This window comes from Mus pahari, chromosome 19 (genome assembly GCF_900095145.1).
Source record: "Mus pahari chromosome 19, PAHARI_EIJ_v1.1, whole genome shotgun sequence".
In the NCBI taxonomy this organism is placed as follows: Eukaryota; Metazoa; Chordata; class Mammalia; order Rodentia; family Muridae; genus Mus; species Mus pahari.
Genome location: NC_034608.1, coordinates 12227921 through 12255725, shown reverse-complemented (window position 1 = coordinate 12255725; position 27805 = coordinate 12227921). Strand labels below are relative to the sequence as shown.

The 27805-nt window shown below is 51.9% G+C and overlaps 2 protein-coding genes across 3 annotated transcripts in view; both read right to left on the bottom strand.

The window, feature by feature from the left end:
• Window positions 1–20820, bottom strand: part of Prkd2 (protein kinase D2) — a 26288-nt gene extending 5468 nt beyond the window's left edge. Inside the window, exons 1-16 of the mRNA XM_021218739.1 lie at window positions 20688–20820; window positions 19857–20233; window positions 17727–17865; window positions 15773–15904; window positions 14642–14796; window positions 14315–14540; window positions 13463–13540; window positions 13221–13374; window positions 10334–10451; window positions 9712–9789; window positions 7771–8029; window positions 7397–7449; window positions 6835–6907; window positions 5883–5989; window positions 5228–5389; window positions 625–723 (exon numbers count right to left, since the gene is read on the bottom strand). Of these exons, the coding sequence (XP_021074398.1) occupies window positions 625–723; window positions 5228–5389; window positions 5883–5989; window positions 6835–6907; window positions 7397–7449; window positions 7771–8029; window positions 9712–9789; window positions 10334–10451; window positions 13221–13374; window positions 13463–13540; window positions 14315–14540; window positions 14642–14796; window positions 15773–15904; window positions 17727–17865; window positions 19857–20096 (2073 nt within the window). The 5' untranslated portion in view covers window positions 20097–20233; window positions 20688–20820. The remainder of the gene's footprint in view (window positions 1–624; window positions 724–5227; window positions 5390–5882; window positions 5990–6834; window positions 6908–7396; window positions 7450–7770; window positions 8030–9711; window positions 9790–10333; window positions 10452–13220; window positions 13375–13462; window positions 13541–14314; window positions 14541–14641; window positions 14797–15772; window positions 15905–17726; window positions 17866–19856; window positions 20234–20687) is intronic.
• A 2241-nt stretch (window positions 20821–23061) lies between these two features.
• The window catches only part of Strn4 (striatin 4), a 26777-nt gene continuing 22033 nt past the window's right edge, over window positions 23062–27805 (bottom strand). For both annotated transcript variants that reach the window (XM_021219001.2, XM_021219000.2), the window contains exons 13-18: window positions 26194–26364; window positions 25937–26077; window positions 25554–25652; window positions 25276–25362; window positions 23967–24198; window positions 23062–23778 (exon numbers count right to left, since the gene is read on the bottom strand). In XM_021219001.2, the coding sequence (XP_021074660.1) occupies window positions 24029–24198; window positions 25276–25362; window positions 25554–25652; window positions 25937–26077; window positions 26194–26364 (668 nt within the window). In that variant the 3' untranslated portion in view covers window positions 23062–23778; window positions 23967–24028. The remainder of the gene's footprint in view (window positions 23779–23966; window positions 24199–25275; window positions 25363–25553; window positions 25653–25936; window positions 26078–26193; window positions 26365–27805) is intronic.

Sequence of the window (27805 nt, the reverse complement as noted above, 5' to 3'; positions counted from 1 at the left end):
CAGGGCTATACAGAGAAACCCTGTCTCAAAAAACCAAACATATATATATATATATATATATATATATATATATATATATATATATATATATATATGAAAAGTAACGAAAACCTGAGCATGAGATAGGTTCCAAGGAAGAACTATTGAGACTTTGCCAAAATAAAAATGTAAAAGCTTAATGGTAAGTACTTGTGTAGAATCTCCCCAGTGAGGGGCGGGGGGTGTTACTTAGCGGCAAAGTACATAAGCAGAAGCCTAGGTTCCATCCCTAGAAGGTGAGACGAAGCAATGAAATGTGAAAGAAGTGATGTGGACCACTATCCCTACTACCTCAGCGAAGGTATTTATTTCTTGTACCTCTTGCCTTTTTCCCTTTGTTTAGCTAGACTATGGACCAGGAAAGCGGCAACACTACAAAGCTATCTTAATGTAACAGCAGGGAAGAGGGTGCCCATTATGTAGTAACTTCATAGCCCCAGAATGCTGTCTGAATGAGAGATCAAGCCCTTGTCTTATGAAGCTGGGTCACCAAGGGTGTGAAGCTCACCTGCATCTAGGCCATTAGTCACTCTCCACCCACCTTCTGTTGGGACTTGCCCTCGTCTAGGAGGGGACATAACGAACCTGAGGAAACGGATCGGCTGATGCCAGTAACACATTCTCTGGTTTCAAGTCACAGTGGACGATGTTCTTGAAGTGCAGGTGTCTCAGCGCCACCAGGATCTGAGCAGAGGAGGCAAGGCCAAGTGAGAAAGGAAGGGGAGAATCGACTTGATGTCCGAGGCCACCCAGGCCTTTCCCTGCATCCCTAAGGATGCTGCCTAGGTGAGGGAGTCGTGAAGGAAGGGAATCCCGTAAGAAACAGCAGAGCCCCTTACTCTCAAGAGCTCGATATAGAACTCTAGAAAGACTGGGCTGCAGTGGGGAGGGCAGGAAGACGGAGCTTGGAACCCTAATGAGCTATTAAAGCAGCAGGGACTCCCAAGACATTTCCTTCCTGTGGTACAATTAAAAACCATTTTTAGGCCTGATGTGACAGGACTTGAAAGGCAGAGGCAGGGGCACCTCAGTGGGTTTTGGTTTTCTGTTTTGTTTAGACTTGTTTGAGACAGGGTTTCTCTGTGTAGCCTTGGCAGTCCTGGAACTCACTCTGTAGACCAGGCTGGCCTTGAACTCAGAGCTCCACCTGCTTCTGCTTCCTGAGTGCTGGGATTAAAGGCGTGTGCCACCACCATTTCACTGATTCTGAGGCTAGTCTGTTCTACAGAGGAGTTCCAGGATCTCAGTGGATCTGGGGCTAGCCTGGTCTACAAAGCGAGTTCCATGACAGGCAGAGATACATTTTAAGACCCCCCCATCTCAAAATCAAAACAAAGCAATAACCAATAACAGCAATATTTGTTTTGTTGACAAGATGGCTGAACAGGTGGAGGAGCTTGCCACTAAGCTGGTGACCTAAATTCAATCCCTGGAAGCTACATGGCAGAAGGAGAGAAGCTAGTTATCCTCTCACTTCCACACATGTACTGTGACATATACCCTTCCCACCACACATACACAAACACATACTAAATTGAATTTTTAGAAAGTATTTAAAAATTCTTACCATTTAGAAAGCTGTACTACTGAGGCAGGTGCGGTGGGGCATGGTTATAATCCCAGCAGTAAAGAGACCGAAGCATGGCAAGGCCAGCCTGGGCTATATAATGAGTGCTAGGCTAGCATGGGCTACAGTGAGAGCCTGTTGGCTTTTTTTCTTTTTTCTTTTTTTGTTTTTTGGAGACAGGGTTTCTCTGTGTAACCCTGGCTGTCCTGGAACTCACTTTGTAGACCAGGCTGGCCTTGAACTCAGAAATCCGCCTGCCTCTGTCTCCCAAGCGCTGGGATCAAAGGCGTGCGCCACCAACACCCAGGAGAGACAGTGTTCACTGTCTTAGAAAACCAAATAAAGCCGGGCCTGGTGGCGCACACCTTTAATCCCAGCACTCAGGAGGCAGAGGNAGGCGGATTTCTGAGTTCAAGGCCAGCCTGGTCTACAGAGTGAGTTCCAGGACAGCCAGGGCTACACAGAGAAACCTTGTCTCGAAAACAAACAAACAAACAAACAAAAGGTTTCAAATTGAAAGAGTGGGCTGACTTTGTGGTGCTCAAAATGACCTTGAACTCCTGATTACCCTGCTTCCACTTCCCCAGTGCTGGAATTACAGGCAAGTGCCATGATTCCCGTTTTTTTGTCGCGCCAGGGACTGAACCCAGGGCATGTTAGGCAACCGACTGAGCTCCCCCAGACCCTCCCTTGGTTTCACCCTAGCTCGTGCTCTCTAGAAACTTTGTTTTAATTTTGTACATTTTTATTTCATTTTGTATTTTTTGAGACAGTGTCTATGTATCCCTGGTTGACCAGGAACTCCCTGTGTAGACCAGACTGGCCTCAAATTCACTGGGATCCATCTGCCTTTCACCTGAGTGCTGGGGTCAAAAGCATATAATATAGTGCCATGCCTGCTTTCTGTTGTTTAATTTTTAAGACAGGGTCTTATCCCAGGCTAGACTCAAAGTCATTATGAAGCTGAAGCTAGCCTTAAACTGACCCCTGTACGTCTTCCACCTGGGTGCTCAGGCTACACCCCTGTGTTGACCATGGCCTTTTGAGCACAGGACTTAATGGTACCTACCTGGAAGGGTAGTTGGTGAGGTCTAAAGTTCCTGAGGCAAAGAACTGGGTCCAGTACTCAGAGGTGGAGCAGACAAGAACCCAGAGGGTAGAAAATATCTGCAGAGAGAGAAGAGAAGAGAGAGGAGAGAGAGAGAGAGAGAGAGAGAGAGAGAGAGAGAGAGAGAGAGAGAAGAGCAGGGTGAAATAGAAGACCAGAGAAAGAAACTGCTTCGGTTGCTGAAAGCACTGAGTCCCCTCTTCTAAGAAGTCAGGATGTAGCTGCCTCAGGGGACCTCTGTCCCATCTCCCAGCATGCCCAGCAAATCCAGGCATATTGCTGGGGGTTGGGAGGGGGGTCAGAGCAGCCGCAGAAAAGTACAGCAGGCTTGCCTTGCAGCCAACAGAAATGCCCCAGAGTGAGGAGAGTCCTGGGGAGGGGGTGGGGGGTGCGGGGATGGGAAGCCTTTTCAGGGAGGACTGAAACTCAGACCACACCAGGGAATGTCCAACACCACAGAGGTTAAAATTCTACGCAGAATGAAAGCCGGGGTGGAGTGATGCCTAGCTAGCATACACAGAAATGTTCCGTCTTAGCACTGAGGAGGCAGCGGCAGGAAGATCAGGGCATTCACGGGCCTCTTGACCGGATGGCAAGTTCAAGGCCAGCCTAGGCTATAGAAGACCAGGTCACAAACAACAACAACAAAAATCAGCAGAACAAGGAAGGCAAGGAAGGCGAGCTAGAAACAAGCACCGAGATAAAAAAGGATGGAAGAAGCCTGCAGAGATGGCTCAGTGGGTAATGACGCTGGCCAGCAAGCCTGACTTCAATTCCTGGGACCTACATGATGGGAAGGAAGAACCAACTCCCACACGTTGTCCTACGAGCTCCATACATGTGCTGTGGCATTCAGGCTGTGGCGCAAGCTCACACTTACATATACAAATCCACACAGGAAATATAATACAATGCTAAATAGCATAAAGGACAGATGACCTCACATCTATGACATATAAAGAGCACTTGTAATGCAATAAGCATGCTTGGTGACCTAAGTCTGCAAGCCCAGTTGTTTGAAGGTGTAGACAGAGGCATTGCTGTGTGAGGCCAGCTTTGTCTAAGTAGAGAATTACAGGCCAGCCAAGGATACATATTAAGACCTTGTGTCCAAAACCAAACTAAACCAGACTAAACCAAACCAAACCAAACCAAAAACAACAAACAACCCATTGAGGGAAAACTGATGCCCTCTTCTGGCATCCACTGGCATTGCAAATACCACACGCAGTTCATCTTCATGCATTAAGGTAAATATTCACACACATAGAAAATAATAAATCTCACATGTCGTTAATCCCAGAACTTGGGAGGCTGAGGCAGATGGATTTCCATGAGTTCCAGGACAGCCTGGCCTACATAGCAAGAACCTGTCTCAACATTAGTTCTTTTTTTTTTTTTTTTTTTTTAAAGATTTATTTATTTATTTATTTATTTGTGTCTTCAGAAGAGGGAGTCAGATCTTGTTAAGGATGGTTGTGAGCCACCATGTGGTTGCTGGGATTTGAACTCTGCACCTTTGGAAGAGCAGTTGGGTGCTCTTTCCCACTGAGCCATCTCACCAGCCCCCTCAACATTAGTTCTTTAAAAAGTACAAAATTTGACATAAAATATAGACCAAAATAACTTGAGTGTGTGGCACTTGTGACCCCAGCGTCAGAAAGGATAATGCGGGAATCACACGAGGCCAGCATCGAGTGCATTAGATCCCGTGTCTCAAAAAGACAAAAGGCAAGAAGTAAAAAAAGTTCGCGGGGCCAGAGAGATGGCTCAGAGTTTAAGAGCACTGCTGCTCTTTCTTCCAGAGGTCCTGGGTTCAATTCCCAGCCACAACAAGTGGTTCACAACCATCTGTAATTCAATCTGATGCCCTCTTCTGGCCTGCAGACATACATGCAGGCAGAAAGCAGCATATGTAATAAATCTTTAAAAAAAATTTTTTTTCTGAGCCTGGCAATTATTTTTATCCAGCATTAGTAAGAAGTGTGAAAACACGCATCTCCCACTCAGTTGGTGGAAAAAGACAGAAAAGGTTTTAGACAATAAAAGTTGTTTTTTAGTTTTTGAGACAGGGTCTCACATAGCCCAGTCTGCCATTACATTCACTACAGAGTCAAGGACAGCCTTGAAGGCCTGATCTTCCGGCCTGCGTTCCACCATGCCCAGTTTATACAGTCATGAGGATCCCAAGTTTAAGGGCATATTCATCTACTTAGTGAGTTGTTCCGGACTAGCCTGAGCTCCACAAGATCCTTTCTTTTTTGGTTTTTTGAGACAGGGTTTCTCTGTGTAGCCTTGGCTGTCCTGGAACTTACTTTGAAGACCAGGCTGGCCTCGAACTCAGAAATCCGCCTGGCTCTGCCTCCGAGTGCTGGGATTAAAGGCATGCGCCACCACGCCCGGCTTTTGTTTGTTAATGCTATTTCTCTAATTTGCCCTCTTGATGCCTAGGGCACCAGCCTTTTCTCCGCGCCTCCGCCAGGGGGCGCCGGAAACCACGGCGCGCAGCGCACCTGCGTGATAAGGAACTTGGTGAGGCGCTCAGGAAGCCGGCCCTTCTCGCTGGAGAGGATCATCTCCAACATGTCCCCGTGCAGTTTCTCCATCACCACGAACACCTTCTCGGGAGTCTCAAACATGCACTCGAGGTTCACGATCCCCGGGTGCCGCAGACTCTGTCCGGGAATGGGGGGTGAGGGGTCAGGTCTGAGGATCAGTATGGCAAGAGGCCGCAAGCGCCTGAAGAGGTCTTTGCGTTGTGAACTAATGGGGAAGGCTTGGGCGGCAGAAGGACATAGCAGGAAGCTTGCGCTGTATGTTTGTCGCTTAGGTTTCTATTTGATTGTCTTTCTTCTGGTGCTTATGCATGCTAGGCAGGCTGATGCCCTAGCCCACAAGATCTTCCTCTGTCACTCTAGATACCCTTAGAAGAAAGCCCACTGAGTGTCTGACCACCCTCCTCCCTGGCCTCATTTCTTCCGTGGCTCTGGGGTCCCTGTCACCTGCACAGACTGGTCCTTGTCCCTCTCTGCTCAGAATACCCCTCAGTTCCAGCATGTGCATCTTCTCTTCCAGAAAGACTAACTTGATCACCCCTAGGCTGTAGACCAGGGTGTACTTAAAAGGAGTAAGCAGGGGCATGGCTGAGTCACGGTCCCTTTGGGTCACCTGGAGAATGGCCACTTCATTCCTGAGCTGGCTCTCCTGCTTGGTGGGGAAGCGCAGTTTGTCAATGACCTTTACTGCAACGTCTCTGCCAGTCTTCCTGTGTTTTCCTGAGGGTGGGGCATAAGGGAGATAAAGGATCGGAGATCAAGAAGGCCTAGTTCCTTCTCCATGGAGACCCAGATGGAACTGAGCAAAAATACTGGAGGCCTTCAAGGTTTTTCTGGAGCGTTCTCAATATGAGGGGTGGGATAGCAGGGCTAGGGAATAAAAGTGGGAGAAGAGAAGCTAGAGGCTGGCTCAGTGGTAGAGCCCCTGCCTAGAATCCCCAGTGAGGGGCTGGGGGTGTAGCTCAGTGGTAGAGCCCCTGCCTAGAATCCCCAGTGAGGGGCTGGGGGCGTGGCTCAGTGGTAGAGCCCCTGCCTAGAATCCCCAGTGAGGGGCTGGGGGCGTGGCTCAGNCCCTGCCTAGAATCCCCAGTGAGGGGCTGGGGGCGTGGCTCAGTGGTAGAGCCCCTGCCTAGAATCCCCAGTGAGGGGCTGGGGGCGTGGCTCAGGGGTAGAGCCCCTGCCCAGCATGCAGACTGCCATGGCTTTCACCCCTAGAAAAAGAAAGAAAACTAAACAAGCCTGGCCTAGTGATGCAATCTCATTATCCCAGCATTTCGAAGGCCAGGGTAAGAGGATCACAAGCTTGAGGGCACCTTGCGCTGCAAGTTAAAGCTATAGAGAGAGCTTCAAGAAGGGCAATGGATAACATGGATAACTATATTCCTAGCCAATCAAAAGCCAGCAAGTACATCTCCTACTGACAGTCAGGAAGCCACTGCTTTTCCTGATGGGAAAAGGAGCCTGCAAGTCCCTGCACCAGACAAAACAGGAGACGGGTAGCAAGGAGGGACTGATAGCCCCCGACCCCGGGTAGCCTGAGTCAGGCCTGCGGCAGGCACCCTTACCTCCATAAACCACTCCAAACTGCCCAGAGCCCAGCACCTCATCTGGGAAGATCTGGTAGACGGTGGCGATATCCTGTGAGGTGGAGATGGCAAGGTCATGGGTGCAAATTGGAAAAAAAGGAAGGTCAAGGAGACCAGGAAGGTCAAGGAGACCAAATGGGAGACAGGTGTGACGGTTGTGTTGGCTGAGGGAGGGTCTGGATCAGGCTGGCCTGGGAGGGGTTGTCTTGTAATGGATGTGGAAAGACCCAAGCTGCCAGTAAGTGGCCCCATTCCCTGGCTCTGGGTCCTAGAGTATACAGAAGAAGAGTAAGGGGGCTGAGCAGACACATGCTTTCCTCTCCGCTATCGACTGCAGATGTGGCCAGCTGTTCAAGGTCCTGCCACCCTGAGCTGCCTGCAGTGATGCACTGCAACCTGGGTGGGTTCCCCAGGCTGGAGTTACACGGGGTGGAGAGCTGCCTAATACGAGTGCTAGGAACTCAACTCAGATCTTCTTCAGGGCAGGTGCTCTTACCCACCGTGTCAGGAGGAAGGGGGTCCTACGCCGCCGCAGACTTACCACATTCTCCTGGATCTGACTGTTGGACACGGAGATACTCAGAGAAGCTTGTCCTAGGAAGAGGGGAAGACACGAGTGAGCAAGCTCTGGGCTCAGCACAGGTGTTGCCTGTGCCTCCAAAGGCTACACTTGGAACCTTAAGTTTCCTCGTCTGGGAAACGGAATACAAGAACCACCACGGAATACAAGAACCACCACGGGAGTAGACCAGATGTACCCATGTGGGACCTCACACGATTCTATGCCTGGCATTTTACCCCGTATCCTCGGTGCCATAGAAAGGAGGCAGCCTGCCTTCCTCCAGGCTTGTTCCTTACCCAGGATGCCTTTCAGCCTCTTTAGTGCCACCTCTAGCAACCCAGGTGGGGACTTACTGTGCGGTGTGTGCCCGGGGGCACTGGGCGCATCTTGGAGGATAACAGGCATCAGTGCCTGGCGGATGGCTGTCTCCCAACCCCGAACGGCCTCTGTTCCCTGCCCACTCGGCCCTCCTGGGGCCCCGCCAGGGGTTTCGCCCACAAAGTAAGTGACATTGGCCGTGATAATCTCAAAGCAGTGTGGGTTGGTGCCCGGAGGTACGAGGCTGAAGTTCTGAGCCGGCTCTACCGCGAGGATCTCAGACAGCGGGATTTCCTGGCAAGGAATAGAACTGTCAGTGTAGGCAAACCTACTGGGTCATCCCTGCAGCTCCCTGTTCTCAGAGTCAATAAGGACAGACCTGGTCTATATGGACAGGCCTCCCAGCTGTACCCGTGCTAGCCACGAGAGCCGTTACCTAGCAAGGGGAACACGGAACAGCACGGAAGAAGGCTGCTGTGAGGAAAGCCTGCTGTGCCCATCACATGGGACAGTGCTTGGCACACTGCAGGCACTTGATAAATGAAGGACATGAGTCTACACAAGGACATCAGGGGCCACACAGAGAAGGCTGGATTTTGTGTAGGGGCCCTAGGGAGCCACGGAAAGGTTTGGAACGAGGAGGTGCAAGTTCATGGCACTGAGTGGAAAGTCCATGGGACAGAATTAGATCAAAGCAGTAAACACGAAGGAGGCTGTGGAAGAGAAAGTTTGGGACTATGGGGCAGGCAAAGTACTGAGAAGGGAAGGAAGAGAAGAGGAAGGAAGGAGAGGAAAGCCAAGTCCTAGTCACAGGGAAAGCTGCAGCAGAAGGATCACAAGTTCAAGGCTGGCCTAAGCAACTTGGTGAGACTCTCCAAGAAAAAAAAAGTAGAGGGGTGGGGATGGGCTCAGAGATATAGCCTAGAATCCCCCAGTGAGGGGCTGGGGGTGTGGCTCAGTGGTAGAGCCCCTGCCTAGAATCCCCCAGTGAGGGGCTGGGGGTGTGGCTCAGTGGTAGAGCCCCTGCCTAGAATCCCCCAGTGAGGGGCTGGGGGCGTGGCTCAGTGGTAGAGCCCCTGCCTAGAATCCCCCAGTGAGGGGCTGGGGGCGTGGCTCAGTGGTAGTGTGCTTTCCAGGCCTAAGTTGGCCCCAGGGTTTGAAAAAGTGACTTATGCAACAAACTCTGCAGTGAGACAGAGATATGGAAAGGTAAGAAAGAAGCAGGCCTGGGCACGTCAAGGAAGACACGGTAGAGGCTGGGGAACTTGATCTCTATTTCCCGGATTAACGGAGTCACTGGAGCTCTGATGACTTTATGTATGTGTGTATTTTACTCTGGATACAGGGCTCATGTATACCAGGCTGGCCTTGAACTATACGTCCCAGAGTGCTGTGATAACAGATGCATGACTCTGAGTTTTAAGTAAGGACTTCCGGGCTCCAGAGAGGAGCAATGTCACACTACATAGACTTCCGTAGAGATCCAGAAACCGTGAGGGTAAGACATTACCCCACGGGGAAGTCGCAGAAAAGACAAGCTGTAGGCCACCAATTAATTTGAAAAGTAATAACAGGCTTGCTGGGCATGGTGGCGCGTGCCTTTAATCCCAGCACTGAGGAGTCAGAGGTTGGCAGATCTGTGAGCTCCATGCCAGTGCAGCTACATCGTTAGGAGCCTTGCACACGTCAGGCCTTGAGCTCTTTGCTTTCTAAGGATGATTTCTGAGCTCTCGCACCGACCTTAGGGCAGAGCTAGTATTTGAGGCCTTTTTTTTACAGGTGAGATAAAGGGGCGCGGAGAGGCTACGGCACCTGCCTGCTCCCCTGACTGGAAAGTATGGAGGACCAGTGGGCGGTACTGGCCTCACAGCTAGGGGTAGGACGACAGCAGGGTAGGAGACTGAGGGAGTTATAAGAATTTGGGGTGGCCATCGGAGAAGGGGGAGGAGGACGAGAGAAGGAGGACATAGGCCCACCTTGTAGTATCTGTTGGTCGTGTTGTTCTGGAAGAGGGTAATGCATTTACAGTCTAGACGCCAGTAGTGCCGTTTCCTCTGTCAGAAAGACAAGGACAGGGTGAGGTTGACAACCAGGTGGTTTGCAAGAGCAAAACGCAGCCTAGCTCCTTCCCTAGCTGGCCCTGGCTCTTTTTGGCCTCAACCCCCAGCCGCCACGCCCTCGACCCGCCCGGCTGTACATCCTGCCCAGTCCCCTTCCTCTATTCTACCACTGCCTACAGAACCCCAGCTCCTTAGACCTAAGATACCTGGACTTTCCCGGCCCTCCCCTCTCTATCCCCGCCTACCTAGACCCCGCCCATCTGGCCACTGAGGACTCTGCTCAAGTTTTTTCAGCAGACCTTTAAATCTAGTCACCTCTGGCCTCAGCTGCCCACTTTCCCGGGCCACCCATAATTGTGGCCCCGCCCACCCAGACTATCGAGATGGCTCAACAGTTAAGAGCACTGACTTCTCTTCCAGAGGTCCATGCCAAATCAAGTTCTTCCAGCCCACCCAGAGGTCTAACCCCGCCCACTCGCCACCACCCACCGGAACTACACACGGGATGTCCATCTACACAGGCATCCCTCAGACTCACCAGTGTGTCCTTGTTGCTGTAATGGACCACCCAGCCCTCCCGCAGGGTGGTGCTGGATTTCCGGGTCGTGTGTCGCACAGACTGTACCACGCGCATCAAGGGGATGTATCCCAGAGAGCTGCAGGGAATGGGTGAGATGTTACAAGTCACATGCAAAACTGATGTCCTGCCTGGGGCCACAGAGACGACTGAACAGTCACGTGAGAACGCTGCTGCTTTTCCCACTGAGTTTGCAGACTTTCATAGCAAGGAGGATTCTGGTTTTTAAATTAAAATATATTTTTTTCAGTGTTTGTGTGAATATGGAGCGTGTGCGCGCCTGTGTGTGTGCGCGCACGAGCACATGAGGCTGGAGCTACAGTTACAAGTCATATAAGCCTCCTGACATGGGTGCTGGGATTCAAACCCAAGTCTCGGCAAGAGCATAAGTTCTCTTAACTACTCTCTCCAACCCTCTCCCCTTTAAGGATTCTTTTGACTTGTGTGTGTGTGTGTGTGTGTGTGTGTGTGTGTGTGTGTGTGTGTGTGTGTAGGGGATGGGTTCTGTTCCACCTCTGGAATGTGGAGGAGGAGGGCAACTTTGTGAGTTCTCTCGGTTCACCTTTATGTGGCTATAGGGATCAAACTCAGGTCAGCATGCTTTCTCAGGAAACATCTTTACCTTCAGAGCCATCTTGATAACCTGGCTACACTTTTTTTTTTTTTTTTTTTAAGATTTGTTTATGAGCTAGAGAGATGGCTCAACAGTTAAAAGTATTGACTTCTCTTCCAGAGGTCCTGAGTTCAAATCCCAGCAACCACATGGTGGCTCACAACCATCTGTAATGAGATCTGATACCTTCTTCTGGTGTGTCTGAAGACAGGGATGGTGCACACACATACATTAAATAAATAAATAAATCTTTAAAAAAAATTGTTTTAGTTGGGCATAGGAGTTCATGCTTTTAGTCCCAATACTCAGAAGGTGAATCTCTGAGTTTGAGGCCAGCCTGGACTACAGAGCAAGTTCCAGGATAGCCTGGGCTACATAGAAAAAGCCTGTCTTTTAAAAACAAACAAACAAACAAACAAACAAACGTTTCTTTATATTATGTGTCTGAGTGTTTTGTTTGTATAGCATGGTACCTAAAAGAGTCAGAAGAGGGTGTCAGATCCCTTGAAACGGATGGTTGGGCCACGTGGGTGCTGGGAACTGACCCAGGTTCTCTGCAGAAGCAGCCATTTCTCTAGCCCTGGCTCTGCTTTCTGAGATAGTCTGTGTATCCTAGGCGAGTACTGATTTTCCTGCCCAGCCTTCTGAGTCCTTGACTTCAGGTGGGCTCTGCACCGCTCAGTTTATATAGTGCTGGGGGCCACCCAGGACTTTCTGCCGGCTAGGCAAACACTGTACCAACTGAGCCACATCTCCAGCAGGAAGAAGGCTCTGGAAAGGGCCAGGGTGTGAAGCTACCTATAGGCTTAGGCTTAGACTCTGGCCTGGAGGCACAGCACATGCCAACCATACAAAAGGCCCTGGGTTCCAACCCCAATACTATATTATGAAGTCAGGCTGCTTAGCAAGTACCTAACTTCTCTCCGTGCCTCAGTCCTGAGCCTGGCTTACGGAGGACCTGTGGTCAGTGCTAAGTGGCATCTAATCCAGCGACTGTGGGGCTCAGTGACTTAACGGCTCTGAGTGCCAAGCTCCCATTCGGCCACACAGCTGCACTTTCACTCTATCACCGAACCGGCCACCTTTCTAGGAGCCTAGCTCAAACTGGCATGGCACTGCATCCTCTCTATCCAACCCCTCACAGCAGCGGCTGAGATTCACAGTTTGTGTTGCTTTTCTTTCAAACACCAGTAAATTGCCCTTGAACTTTAAGAAGAAAGGAAACAAAACAAGACCTTTTTAATGACTGAGGAAGAATTCAATTTTAAGTTGGCAATTTTCCAGCTGTAGTGGCACACCAGTAACCAAAGCACTTGGGAGACAGAGGCAGAAGCACAAGTTCAAGGACAGCCTAGACTACTTGAAACATGGTCTTGAAAAAGTGGTGGCGCACGCCTTTAATCCCAGGCTCGAGAGGCAGAGGCAGGCAGATTTCTGAGTTCGAGGCCAGCCTGGTCTACAAAGTGAGTTCCAGGACAGCCAGGGCTACACAGAGAAACCCTGTCTTGGGGAAAAAAGAAAAGAGAAAAGAAAAGAAAAGAAAAGAAAAGAAAAGAAAAGAAAAGAAAAGAAAAGAAAAGAAAAGAAAAGAAAAGAAAAGAAAAAGCCCAAAAGAGGGCCAGGGGCTAGGGATGTAGCCCAGTGGTACAGTGCTTGCCTGCCATGAATGGAGTTTGACCCCAGCACCACATAGACTGGGCATGGCGGCTCAACCTTGTAACCTTAGAGGCAAGAGGACAAGTTGAGGTTATGTGAGACTGAGCTTTAGAACGAAAGGAAAAACAACAACAACAAAAGCAGGGACTGCTCTTCCCGAGAACCTGCATGAAGGGCCACAACTGTCTGTGGCTCCAGGTCCAATGTACTTGGCGCCCTCTTATGGTCTCCACGGAAAGTGCACACATTCAGTACGCAGCTGAATACACACACCAAAACATCCACACATCACCCCTGGCCCCAGCCCTGGCTGTCGTGGAACTTACTCACTCTATAGACCAGGCTGGCTTTGAACTCACAGATCCATCTGCTTCTGCCTCCCAAGGACTGGGACTAAAGGCCTGCTCAGCTCACATACATTTTTTTTTTTTTTTTTAAGACAGAAGAGAAGCAAGAGAGAGAGGACCCAAAGATAAAAAAGCTCAGGAATCTAGAACATTTACAATCATACACTGATATTAGCCCATCTTAAAGACGGGGAAGCCCCGGCTTGCAGCCTCCTGAAGGGTCCCTGGGTACCTCTGGGCCTTGCGTCCCTCGCCTTCCTCTTCCTCACTGGCATGGAGAGCATTCTCTGAGTGGGAGCCTGGGATGACACCAGAATCCTCCAGCTCATCTGAGAGGGAGCTCTTATCAGCCTCACTGTAATCAGCGGCTTCCTCCATCGGCACATCTGCGGGAACGGGGGCGGGGGGAGGGCGTCAGAAGGGCCTGCATCCGGCCCCTCCCTGGTCCTACCCCGTCCCTCCTAATTACCTCACCTCCATTGATGAGCGCCTCCCCCAGGCAGTCGTTAGGGACGCGGGTAGCACAGCGTTTGTGGCAGTTAAACTTGCAGTCTGAAGGGACAGGGGACAGAGGGATGGGCAGGACAAGAGAGTTACTATGTGCATGAATATGTGCATCTATGACTTGGCCTCACTATGGAGCCTAGATTGGTCAGCATCTAATTCCTGGCAATCCTTCTGCCTCAGCCTCAATAGTGCTAGGATTAAATGTGCACTCTGAAGGTTGAGGAGATGGCCCCATGGGTAAGAGCAACAAAGGATAACTTGTTCGCTTTGTTTCTTGTTTGAGACAGGGTCTTGGGTAGTTCAGCCTGGCCCAGAACCTATGTAGCCAAGAATGATGCTTCCCTCTCTAATTCCCAAGTGTTGGTGTTACAGGCATGGCCCACCAGGTCAAGACAGGGTTTCTCTGTGTAGCCCTGGCTGTCTTGGAACTCACTCTGTAGACCAGGCTGGCCTCAAACTCAGAAATCCACCTGCCTCTGCCTCCCAAGTGATAGGACTAAAGGCGTGCGCCACCACTGCCCAGAAGAGGCTAGTCTTAAATTCCTAACCCCCCTGCCTTAGCATCTCAAGTGAAGGGTGGGATTATGGGTGTGTAAGTTCAGACAATTCCAGAAGTCTTGACTCTTACACTCCTAAGTCAGGTTCTTGGCCTTTATAGTGGGAGTTCTATTGTGTTCTACAGATCTAGATTTCCAAGGGTCTAGGGTCCAGAACTCCAGAAACTTCCAGAATGGCCGGGATTCAGGCCATGGATCAGAGATCCTACGTTCCTCTGGGGGGAGTTTCAGACCCACAGTCTTCCCAGTGTGTCCCACTAACCTTTGCACTGCAGGCCCTGGCGGAATAGACCCTTGAGCAGTTTCTTGCAAGCCTGGCAAACGGTGGGCCGTGTATAGCTATGTATAAGGAAGGTGTGTGGCACCTTGACCTTGGACATCAGCATCTTGTCCAACTCAATAGGTCGGCCTGTGTAGAAGGAAGAGGAAGAGGAGGACGACGACGACGAGGGTGGTCGGCGAGGAAGGAGGTCGGCAGTGCTACGGCTCTACCCAGCAGGGAAGGCAGAAGGAACAGATCAGTGAATTAGCAGCTTCCTGGCACCATCAGCCCTCAGCCTCCAACCCTCCCCACTCTCCAGCCCCTCACCAGCTCTTCGGCGGTGCAGGGTAAGGATTCGGAGCTGCCAAGGCGCACAGAATGGCCACTGGCCAGAGACGTGGATGACAGGCGGCGCTTGCGAGCACCACTGCAGTTGTTCGGGATGCTGAAGGCGCAGCGTTTGTGGTAATTCAGCCCGCAGCCTATAGGGGGCACAAGACCATCAGCGCCAAAGCCTGCAGCCACTATTAGTTGTGCCCCCTAACCCCCAACTCCCTTCTTAAGAACGACCCCCCCCCCCGCTTTAAGCACACATGTCCTGTCCACATCAGCAAAAGTGGATGCAGCACCCCATGCTGCTGAAGGAAATTTGTGCACTGGACTTGAGTCTGTATCTCATGATTCTATCCTGGTTGATAATGGGCCTGAGTTTTCACTAAACTGGAAGCTTTAAAGAGCGGAGATTCCCGGATGATTCCCAGATGGTAGAATTCTGCCTGTGGTCAGGCAGCTTGCGTCTGAGATCCCCAACAGACTGCCTGCCCCTAGGATTCTGGAGCTGCCTGGCCAATTCCTCCAGATAAATCGTTGCTATTTTTCTCCTCTGTTCTGTTTCTTTGCTTCATCTCTGAATGACACGGAGCTCATTTCCATCACCACACCTCAAGATCTCCCTAGAGATGGCTCAGCAGTTAGAGCACTTGTCTTTTGTACAGTTTGGTTCCTAACCCCCAATGCAACATTTGTGGTTCAACAGACACATATTCAGGCAAAATACCAATGCACAAAGCATAAAAATAAACAAAACTAAATAAATCCCCATCGTAAGGACCCTATCTTCCTATGCTCTATCCCCATACCTGAACTCTGACTCCTCCCCTGCTCTGTCCAGGAACCCTGAACCTCACTTTTACCAAACAAGGATCACCTCCTAGGCTCTGCACCCACTCCAGAGCCCCTCAAACTTTTCCTGGAGTCCTAACTTAGCCCATCAGCTCCGTGCCCGGGGGCTCTGTCCACAGACCTGAACTCCAACTCCCTCCCAAGTTCTCTCAGAGCTTCTGTCACTTACTTCTAAGCTCCACCCCTTGACTTTAACCCAGTCCCCGCATGCCTTTCCTAGCTTCGCCTACCATGCCGCACCCTCCCAGGCTCTGTCCAGTCCCCTTTGGCGCTCACCATCGCACTTGAGGCCCTGGCGCACGAGGCCGAAGAGCATCTCCCCGCAGTGGTCACAGAAGGCGGGCGCTCGGTACGAGTGCACAGTGAGAGCATGCGGGCGGATCTGGAAATCCTCGAAGGTGGCTGAGGCTGTGGGCAGCAAGGAGTGGATACGCTTGAGCTAAGAGGATGGGGGCCTGGCTTATGGTAGTTGGGGCTCACGGAGAAACTCTGTCTCAAAACACACACACACATATACACACACCCCAGCTTCCCACTGAGCAAAAACACCTGTATGCCTCCTGATAAAGTGGGAGTTAGGAGGAGTTTTTTAATGGGTAGAGAACGTATTGTTGTTGTTGTTGCAGTTGCAATATTAAAACAGCCCATAATGCCAGGCAGTGGTGGCGCATGCCTTTAATCTTAGCACTAGGAGGCAGAGGCAGAGGCAGTAGCATCTCCGTGAGTTGAGGCAGTCAGATCTCTGTGAGTTCAAGTCCAGCCTGGTCTACATATCGAGTTCCAGGAACGGACAGGACTATATAGTGAGACCGTCTCAAAATAAATAATCGCCAGGCATGGTGGCGCACGCCTTTAATCCCAGCACTCGGGAGGCAGAGGCAGGCGAATTTCTGAGTTCGAGGCCAGCCTGGTCTACAGAGTGAGTTCCAGGACAGCCAGGGCTACACAGAGAAACCCTGTCTCGAAAAACAAAACAAAAATAAATAAATAAATAAATAAATAATCAATAAAATAAAATATTCCTGGGGCTAGCATGTCAGCTCAGCAGTTAAAAGGTTGCCACACCTAATGACCTGAGTTCAATACACAGGCCCGATTTGGTGACTCAAGTCCCACAAGTTGTCTTCTAATCTTTACACGCACACATGCACACACATACACGCACACACTAAATGTAAAACAGTTGTGCTGGCTGAGGTCATAGTTCACCAGTAGGGACAGTGCTCGCCTAGCATGTGAAAAGTGCTAGAGAGATGGCTCAGCGGTTAAAAGCATTGACTGCTCTTCCAGAGGTCCTGAGTTCAAATCCCAGCTATCACATGGTGGCTCACAACCATCTGTAATGGGATCCGATGCCCTTTTCTAGTGTGTGTCTGAAGTCAGCTACAGTGTACTTGTATATAATAAATAAATAAATCTTTTTTTTTTTAATGGGCTGGGTATCACAAAGGGAGAGGGCTAGCTAGCTGAGTGTCAGGGTCCACATCTCTAATCTCAGTAGTCTAAAGTCAGAGGCAGGAGGATCTCTGTGAGTTCCAGGTCATCCACAGCTACACAGTAAGATCTTAAAATAAATAAATAAATAAATGAATAAATAAGCAAGCTACTTCCCCCAAGGTTTCTATGAGGTACACCTCTTGATAAGCCTCTCCCCGTCGTCTTTTTAAGAAGCATTGATTTTTCTTTTTTATGTGTATGGCCATTTGCTGGCTTATATGCCTGTGCCTGTGGAGGTCAGAAGAGGGAGTCAGATCTCTTGGAACTGGAGTTACAGTTTGTGAGCTGCTGTGTGTGGGTGCTGAGAACTGAACCCCAGTGCCCTGAAACAGTAACAAGTGTTCTTAACCACTGAACCAGCTGTCCTGCGCAAATGTTTCATTCTTTTTTTTTTTTTAAAGATTTATTTACTTATTTATTATATGTAAGTACACTGTAGCTGTCTTTAGACACTCCAGAAGAGGGAGTCAGATCTTGTTACGGATGGTTACGAGCCACCATATGGTTGCTGGGATTTGAACTCCAGACCTTCGGAAGAGCTCTTACCCACTGAACCAGCTGTCCCGCGCAAATGTTTCACTCTTTAGCCCAAGCTAGTCTTAAACTTGTGGTACTTAAACTGTGCCTGGGATCACAGGCAAGCCCCATAGTACCGACCCTCGGTCACCTCTTCCAAAGGCCCGCCCCTTCTCCCCAACGAGGCCCCGCCCCCGGGATGACCGCCACTTCTCACCCGACAGAACCACCTCCACCAGGTCGCCCTCCTGGATATCTGCAGCTGATCGCACCAGCTGCAGAAGGTTGGCTGATGTTGGGTCATGTTTGAAGAGCAGGATCTTGTCGTACAGGCCGTAGAAGCCACACTCTGGGAACTGAGGAGCGGGAGAAGAGGGGTGGGGTGGCAACGGAAAAGCTCAATACAGGCTGCAACAGCGGCAGCCTACTGCAACCCTCTAAGGGCAGGGCCGGTTGTTTCCCCCGGAAACTGAGACCCTACAGCCCACCGCTTCCTGCCTGTCCCCTCCCAACCCCAGTTTGAGCCAGCGGGATGCCTGAGCCCCAGGTGTGCTAAGGAGGGAGGCTCTGGCCAGTCTGGCGGCGGGACTGGCAGGGGAGGGGCTGAGCGGCAAAGGAGGTTTAGAGGCTCCGGGAGCAGAGTGAACATTTCGAATTTTCCAGAGCTGGCGGGACACTGAGTGATCAACCCCCTCCTCTTTCGGCCACATCTCCACCCCAGCTTCCTTCCTGAATCTATTGTTCCTGTTACCTGGCTCTTAGCCCAGCATTGGGGCAGAATGAAACAAGGGGAAAAAAGAGGGGGGTGGGTGGAGGGACTTTTCGGGGAGTGCTTAAGATAGCTAAGAGGTAAGGAGGAGGCCTCCTCTCATCCAAGGCTCCAAAGACCCAGGTGTCCGGGTCCCAGCTTGGAAGGGGGCAGGAAATGACACAGCGTCGAACAGAAAGTGAAACTGCCCAGGTGGGGCACAGGGACGGAAGGCAGGCAAGAATGGGCCCAAAACAGCACCTGAGCCCCCAGAAGAGCAGAAAACAAACTAGGTTGGGCCCGAGGAGGGGAGGCTGGGGATCTGAACCCTAATACAAAGAATTTCACTCCAGGGGCAATGTACAGGAGCCCCAGTCCTGCTTCCCACAGGCGGGCTGGGCGGATTTAGGTGTGGGAGGGGGTGGGCTCAGCTTCCCTTGATGGTCTGCAGAAAAGCAGTATTGCCTTGCCCCTCCCCATGGTGGCCTGAGATCTAGTTTCTTTCCCCCTCTTTGAGACAGGGCTTGGATATGTAGCCTAGGCTGCCTTAAAACCCGCCATCCTCCTGCCTCTGCCTTTCCAGTGCTGGGCTTACAAACGCACAAGGACTGGGAGGTCTTTTTTCTAAACTAGTTTTATCTGCTGGAAAAAAATGGGAGGTGGCCCTGTTCCTGCTGTTTCTCCAGAGAGGAAGGATCTATTTCCAGGAGCCGAAGAAAAGCCTAAGTCTGGATGTTTGAGGATCCCAGTGTGCTCCCATTATAAGATTATACATTCTGGGTTCCACCTGTCACTGTCTAATTATTCAACCACTCAGAACTTCTCGCATATTCACCACCAGGCATTTGAACTACTGAAAAAGCATCCTGTCTACCTCCTGGGGTTGGGGGGTAGACCCCGGGGGGGGGGGTGCTTGCTAGGCAAGTGCTCTATCCGCTGGGTTGTAAATTTTCCTAGGATTTGGGCATCTAGTCCCATTTGGTTCCTTCCGACCATGATACTCAAGGGGAGGGACCTGGATATACCCAAACCTAAGAGCAGCAGGAGGGGCACTGATTAGGCCGGCCGGGAGAGGGAGTCTGCTGCAGGGATTTTGGGGGATGCCAAGGAGGTACACAGGAGTACCTTGCTCCTTCACACCCCATCTCAGGCCTGGGAAAGGATGGGATTGTACCCGGAGACCTTGCTTGCCCCTGGCAGCTTGTCCACACACCCACACCCACACATGTCACCCGATCACCATGGCCAGTATGGCTTCAGTTTCTACTGTTTCCAAAGACCGGAGGCCCAGGATGGGCCCATCAAGAGGTCTTCCTGATCAGCTGCTCCCACTTGCCCCTTCCTCTCAACTCCACACCTGGTAGGCCCCTCCCTTCCTCCCTGCTCGCTGCAGAAAACAACAAGCAGCGACACGCAATTTGGGGAGGCCTCTGGGGCACCCCACCCCTATCCGGGCCTCTCTGAAACCGGTGGTGGAGTGAGGTGGAGGGTGGAGTGCCCCTCCTCGTCTGTCACCTAGGCCCCTCTCTCCCCTCCCAACAATCTCAGGCCACCTCCGAAGCCTCCTCCCTTTATCATGAGAGCCCCCTATGCCCTCACCTTCTGGTCCACGATAGAACAGGCTAGTTGCTTCACATGAGCCAACTCTGAGGCGGCCGGCAACAGCACGAACTCTCGGGTCAATCCGATCTGGATATGGAAGGAGACCCCCGAACCCGGAGCCGGGATCTGAGGCAGCAGAGGTGGCGGCGACTGGAGATCCAAGCCACCGGGGGGCGGAGGAGACCCGGGCCCCGGAGAGCCGGGGAGTCCGGCGGGATGGGAGGGGGCGGCGGCCATGGTCTGCCAGGTCTGCCACCCAGAGCTCACCGAGGACCCTGGGACCTAGATCCGAGAGCTCTCGTGCGGTGGTGGTAAGAACGCAGGCATTTGAGAGAGAAATCTGTCAGGTTGAGAGACTCGAGGATGGCGGGATCCTGGGCAACGAGAGAAAAGGAATCTAGTGGGTCACACGCCGGGAGTCAAGAGAGCAGAGTTCAGAAAGAAAAACAGTGGTTTGGGGGAGGGTACCCAGAGATTGGAAGGTTGGAAGAAACCAGCAAAGAAAGTCGGGTAGGGCAGGGTCCCTGGAATCAAAAGACACTGCGATCCAAGGCCCCTGGAGAAAGAAGGCTGAGAGCGAAGCAGAGGGAATGCCAGGATCCGGTGGGTTTGACGGCAGGACCAAAGTCAGAGCAGGCCTGAAGATGCTCTGCCTTGGGGGTAGAAAACGGGAGTCTGGCCAGGGATCTAGTGGATCGTAGGAACCCGACTGGCTCAGGGATGAAGAGAGGGGTTTGTTTCCAGGACCAGGGCTGAAAGAAGAGACTCTCACAGGTCGCGAAAGTTGGAGGAAAGTTGGATCGGGGGCCGCGGAGGAGGGAGCGTTACCGAAGGCGGGGCGGGTCGGGGACAAGGGAGGGTCGCACAGCGCGGGTAGCTCTATTTTTTCCCCCTTCAAAGTTTAAGTCGGCGGCGGCGGCCCAGAAGGAAGTCTCAGGAGCGATGGCACAGCTAGCCAATCAACGCAGGGCACCGTGACATCACGGGGCGGGCCTTACTGGGACGGAAGGGGAAGGCGGGACCCTGCACCAGGGAGTTGGGGGGGAATTTGGTGGCTGGGGGTAAGAGGGCGGAAGGGTCAGCGTTTCCTCTGCACAGTCCAGCCTGGAAAGTTGACTTTTCGCCGCAGTCCACCGCGGCACGCGGGAGGGGCAGGCGCTTGGTCGTTGAAGGAGTGAGCTGTCAGACTGGCACGCATCCGGCGCCCACCGAAGGGAAAGGGTCGGAAATCGGTGTCAAGTTCGGTGGCTTTACAGTTTCTGCTCCTATCCACCCTGGCCCCCAACACACACACACACACACACACACGCCCCAGCTCAAGCCCAGTATATAATGTGGGAAGTCGAGGAGGCCTTACACACACACACACACACACACACACACACACACACACACACACANCTGTCTCAAAAAAATTAAGATGGAAAAATGATAGGGGATGTTGACTTCTGGCCTCTGCCTACATAGTCATTGATAAGTATACACACACACACACACACACACACACGCTCCAGCTCAAGCCCAGTATATAATGTGGGAAGTCGAGGAGGCCTTACACACACACACATACACACACACACACACACACACACACACACACGCCCCAGCTCAAGCCCAGTATATAATGTGGGAAGTCGAGGAGGCCTTAGGATGCACAGGAGAGCTTCGTCGTCTCAGGTTTGTCTCCAGTTTGTCTCCAGAGAATTGAGGGTACGAAGCCTGTCCCCCCCAACCAAGGTGGCATGACAAAGGACACCACCACTCGATAGACCTCCTGTGAGACCAAGTGCCTACATCTTTCAGGCTGTGTGACTTCTCCACTGTCAGCCTTAGTTTTTCTGTCATGAGGCTGTATTCCAGAAATGGAATACAGGTGGTGCCTGGACACTGCTAGAGTTGATGTGGCTGCCTTTGATTTTTGCAGAGGAGAGGGAAGGCACTGAAAACATCCAGGGAGACTGGGTGGGTGTGTTAACTGAATCATCCAACATGTGGCTGGTGAGATGGCCAGGTGGGGAAAGGCACTTGAAGCCAAGCTCACTGGCCTGAGTTCAATCCCGTATACTCACATAGTCAAAGGAGAACCAGCTCAGCTACTGTGGGTTGTCCTGACCTCCACCCTTCTCCGAAATAAATAGTAGTGCAATAACAGGAAATCTAAAAAGCTAACATCAACTGAGAGCCTGTGAGGCAGGCCTGTGTAGTCAACCCTAACTCCATCAAGAGCCGTTCTGACTTCTACTCCAATAGTCAGGCAGTGGCTACCAATTAGTTTTCACATCCAGGTAGCTGGAGCGTTAGAGAGCAGCAACTTGTCCACAAGGCCCCCTTACTGGTTCAGTGCTGCTGGGGGCAGCTGAGGTCGGTACAGTGCTGGCTGTCACCACATCCGGGGGCAGGGGCTGGGGAAGGAAGTCTGAGGCTGGAGTGAAAACCCAAACTACCACCTGGGGAAGCTGCAAAGAGGGACAGGGGGTGGCAAGGCCACGTGGAGCTCAGCCTGGCTGATGAGTGTCCCCTAAAAACCACATGCCTACATGTACCTTCTCCTAGACAGGCATGTCCCCAGCATGTTCGATTGCTTGCTTCTGGGACTCACAGCTCCTTTCACCCCTTGACCCTTGTGGCAGGTGGTGGAGCATGTTGTGCCTGCTGTCTGGAATGTCAGCAGAGGGAGGGCCCTTGAGCAGCCCGGCTCACTCTCCTGCTCTGTAGGATGGGACTCTCAGTCTTACCCCACTGTGGCTATGACGGCAGTGAGTGAATGAAGACCTAACTCCCACCAGCTGACATTAAACGTGGGTCAGGGGAGAGAACTCTACTGCTCTGCACGTCCTGTCCTGTGCCTGGGTCTGGTGGGCCTCCCTTCCTGCTGTCTGCCAGTCCAAGAGTGGGCATGGGGCAGGAAAGGGGCTTTTGTTCTCAGCCTGTGCAGGCAAGGGGTCTTCAACTAAATGTTCACTGCTCCACCCCAGCATCTGCTCCCTAGCTCACTGCCTGGGGGGAGCACATGCTGAGGGACAGGTAGGGGAGGCTCATGGAGATGTGGCCATGTGCTTCCACTTCCACCCCTCCACTGACATGTCACCTCGTCACCCATCCCAGTCGACCGCAGACCCCCAATCCACCATATATCCAAGGCAGAGGGAGTGGCCTTCCCCTACTGTCCACCATCCCCTTGACAGACGGCCTGGAAAACCTATCTTACTCCAAAGGGTTTATTGAGACAATTTTTTTCACATACAAGTTGGGGCAAAAAGGAAGGGGCTTATAAACAGGAACCTGAAAGGGGAACCGAGGGCATAAGGTGGGACCCAAATAAAGAGTGAAATAAATAGAGGCCAAAGTGTGGAGCAAGGAGGAGACTGACAGACTATCACACAGTGATAACGTGGGGTGGGCGCCATTAAAATCCATTCCTTTATACAGATATACAGAGAACTAGGGGCACAGGGCCCACTCCACCCTCTACATCTCAACGAGGGCCTGTGGCTAGGACACTGCCCAGAGGAGTGGAGGCCCTTCCCAGGAAGGCCTGGCCCCAGAGGCTTGGTTAGTGTTGGAAAGCAAGAGGAAGGGACTGAGGTCCAAAAGGACAACCTGGGGCCCACATAAGAGGGCCCCGAGAGACCCCTCTCTGCACAGCCTTCATCCAATGGATGAGGGAGGGTGGCACTCTAGGATGGAGCCTGGCACCTTCTTTCATCTTGGACAAAATCAGATCCCAAGGACACCCAGCCTGGGCTGTGTCAAACTCAGGACGACAGCTATGTCAAGAGTTGGGGTTGGGGCATGAGCAGAAACCCCAGAGGCCATCCTTGAGCAGTGATTCCTGGGGAAAGGGCCTTTAGCACCACCAGGCTCCAGGAAGATGAAAGAGGCCAAGACTCAGAGCCTCTGAAGGGAGGCTGGGGGCTGCCTGGAGAGACAAAGGGGAGGCAGCTAGTTAGGACAGTGCCCCACTCTAGCTCCAATTCCTCCCTCTGTCTTCTCAGGGAAGCCTCATTTATTCCCATAGGACTGTGGGGTGGGTACAGGGGTGTCTTCTGGGCAAGGACACTGGGTGTCTACATTCCTATCTAGAACACAAATGGCCCTGATCCTTACCTCAACCCCACTGCCTGGCCCCGCTCCCTGACACTGTGCAGCCAGGGCGAGGCCAGGTGGGATCATACGAAGACCTTGGCTAGGGCATCAGCACCAGCACTGGCAATGAGTGCCTTGCTGGGATGGCAGGCCACTGCATGGATGGCCTCCTCATGCTTCTTGCGGTGGGCTGTGATCTCCTGCACACACGTCTTGTTGTCTAGGCTCCATAAACGCAGAGAACAGTCATGGCCTGCACAGGTGTGGAGCAAAGGAGGCTGTTTCAGCCCAGACCTGGGGTTTGAACCCTTCGCCTGCCCTCATGTAAAGACCTTGGGGCAGAAGCAGCTCAGCTTTCTTCCTCCCGTGGTCTGCCCTAAGGATAGTCTCTCTGTCTCCATCCTGTCTACCATCCTGCTAACGTCAAGTATATGTAAGGACTCTGGGAGGAAGGTTACACACGACAGGCAGCTCTCAGCCTGCAGGGACACCAAGCAAGAACAGCTCGAAGCAGTAAGGTGCGGTAGGGTGTGGCTTAGTTGCTGTGTATTGGCTCAGCCAGCCCAAGGTCCTGGTTCTATCCCTAGTACAACAAGGACAAAAAGAAAACAGCAGACAGTAGCTCAGGTGATAGGGCAAACAACCCCGAGCCTTCCAGGCAGAGAGATCCACCAAGAGCCTGGAGCAGGCAGCCAGTGAGGAATGATGGCTGGGGGAACTGAGGTGGACACCACAGCAGCAGAATAACCTAGGCTGGGCCTTTGCTAGGCGTGAGAGGAGAGGGCCTGACTGGCCTGAGGCTCTGCTCCTCAAGTCAGCTCAGCTCCAGGACTCAGCCCAGAAAGCAGAGCCTCCGATCTTAAGATGGTATCAGACTGGGCCTAATACCATTGGGTAGGGAATAAGGAGACCTGGGTGTGGCTGCTCAGCCAGCAGTACATGGCATCGTCAGGCAGAGCAAGCTCTGATTCACTCTGAGCCTCCCCACAGCCTCCACTACCACTGTCTGCACATCTACAAACACATGTGCACACCCTCGCTGTAGCTGACTGGTTTGAAGGCCCTATCTACCCATTCTAGAGTAGATGGCTGCTGAGCCTCTATCTGAAAGCAGAGACAGATCAAGTACTCAAACTCTGATCCCATCACCACATGCCTACAACACAAGAGCAACCCCTCTCCCCGCAGGCAGGGCTCCCAAGGAGAGTCGATGAGGCTGACGTGGGAACTTCTAGCACACTCTAGAGTAGAGTTGCCTGACATGGCTGTAGCCCCTCCTCTTTGCCTCCAACCCTCCTTAGGAAGGAGCAGCAAGAGGCGCTTAACTTACTTCCTGACATCAAGAACACGCCATTTGGGTCCACAGCTAGGCAGGTGACTGCGTCCAGGTGGGCCACCATGGAATGCACACATTTACCTGGGGAGAGGATACAGAGTTGCTGGAGCCCCCACAACTACTAGTCTTACCTGGGAAGCTGAGGGGCTGGGAGCGGGGAGTCTGAAAACCTCTAAGGTAGACGCAAGGGTTTGGTAGTCTTGAATGTCCCTGTCCCATGCAGCCCATAACCCAAAAAACACAGTAAGGGGACAACTCAGGCTGGGCCTCACCTGTCCGATTGTCCAGGAACCGGATGCCCCTATCGTCATGTGCAGTGATGGTGAGAGGCTGGTTAGGGTGGCTCACCACCTGGTTGATCTGTGTTGGGCCTGGAGGGTCAGTGGGGAGAGGGGAGAGGCAGGCCTGAGGGGGAAAGCAGGACCGGACAGAGGCAGGAGGAGGGGCAGGCCACTTGTGCAATTGGGAACATGCCGCCCAGCCCTCTGTGTCAAGCTAGCTGGCTACCACTGAGCCTTGTTTCCTTCCTGCTTGTGGCATATGGGTAACATTCTCATCTCACTGATGGCTAGGTCCCCAGAACCACAGGAAGAACTGCGGACCTATAGGCATCCAACCCCTAGTTTTATTGGCCCGCCTAGCCAAGGGCCCTTACCACTGCTCCCTCGAGACTCCAATGTGAGAAGGGCGCTGCCAGCTTCCAGGTCATAAAGAACAGTATCACCAGAACGAAAGGAGGCCACGACATGGGCAGGTTCAGTGCTGGTGAAGGCCACTGAGGTGGGAATTCCATGCTCTGAGAGCACAGGGGAAGAGAGAAGGCTACTCAGAGCGCTGGTCCTGCCCTCCTCGGGAGCCACCAGAGTCCTGGGCTCTGTATCCTGCTTGTGAGACACTGGGGTCAAAACTCACCTCCAGCCATGGGGAAGGTACAGAGGCAGCTTGGACCACTGCTGCTGGGATCCCAGATGCGGACGGTGCCATCGGCAGAGCAGGATGCTAGGCGCTGGGAGGTGGGACTGAAGGCCAGACCCCACACAGCATCCCCATGGCCTTCCAGGACATGGCTCAGCACACTTGGGTCTGGACAGGCCGGGAGGAAATAAGACTCAGGGACACCAGCTTCACTGATTGGCCCAAGGGCTGCAACTCTGCTGGGACCTGGGTGGTGGCCCACTGCTCACAAGCTCCTCTGACTCTAAGGCTCAGGAGCATCTCAAGAAAATGAGCATCTCTTAGAAAATGAGGCTTCCACGTTCACTGTCTCTCCAGGCCAAGGTCAGCAGCTCAAGGTACCAGTGGAGCACGAAGGAAAGCTGCCTCTGCTCACCAAGTCAGCTCCCCTTTTAGTCCCTGCAATGTCTTGTCCTGCTACTTTCTCAGCCTCTGCTGCTCAAAGGACCTTCTGTGGTCTCTCTAGCTGCTGACTCCACATGGTTCTGGGTCAAGTCCTGCTGACACCTGAAGTACAGCAGTTCACTTGGGATTGATGCCTGACCTTCCCAAATGATCATTAGCTTGACAGGAAATACAACTCTGTGCCAATTTAGCACAAAGCCATGTTCAATAGTAAACAGCATTCAGGAGGCAGAGGCAGGAGGATCTGTATGAGTTTAAGGCCAACCTGGGTCTACATAAAGACTTCCAGGATGGCTATGACAACATCGTGAGATCCTATCTTTAAAAGAGGGGTGGGAGTGGGGTTGGAGAATGGCACAGTGGTAAAGAGCATTTGCTTTTATTCCCCCAGCACCCAGACAGTGGCTCACGACCATCTGTAGCACACAGACACATGTAAATTCCCCCAGCACCCAGACAGTGGCTCACGACCATCTGTAGCACACAGACACACGTAAAAAGAGCTCACTGAGCATCAACAAGTTAGGCAAGGGCACTGAGTAGGAGGGGACTCTGGTTATCTTTTCACATTAAAAAAAAATTAACTACTTAAATTTTATTTTATTTTTTAATTATGGCTACCAATGGTGGTGGCACACACCTTTAATTCCAACAATTGGGAGGAAGGCAGAGGCAGGTGGAGTCTGAAGCCAGCCTGGGCTACAGAATGAGTTCCAGGACAGACAGGGCTTCACAGAGAAACTGTCTCAAAAAAACGAAGCCAAACCAAGTAAGAAACAAAGCAAAATAAAAACCTTTTTTACTTAAGCAGAGATGGAGCCTATAATAAAGACATTTCTTTTCTTTTCTCCCCCCCCCCCCCTTTGAGAAAGGATCCCACTGTGTAGCCCCAGCTGGCCAAGAACTCACCAGTTCTGGCTCACTGAGCTCTGCCTGTCTTCTGCCTCAAGTGCTGGAATTAAAGGTGTGCATGGCCGCAGACAGCCTATGAGACATGTTAAAATGTACTTAACTTCCCTCCCAGCTCTTCCCACCTCCTTACTGCCTAAGCAACTTCATGTTCCTTCTCTCTAAAAGACTACGACTAAAGCAGAAGATTTAAGGAAGAAAGAGAGAGAGAAAGAAAGAGAGAGAGAGAGAGAGAGAGAGAGAGAGAGAGAGAGAG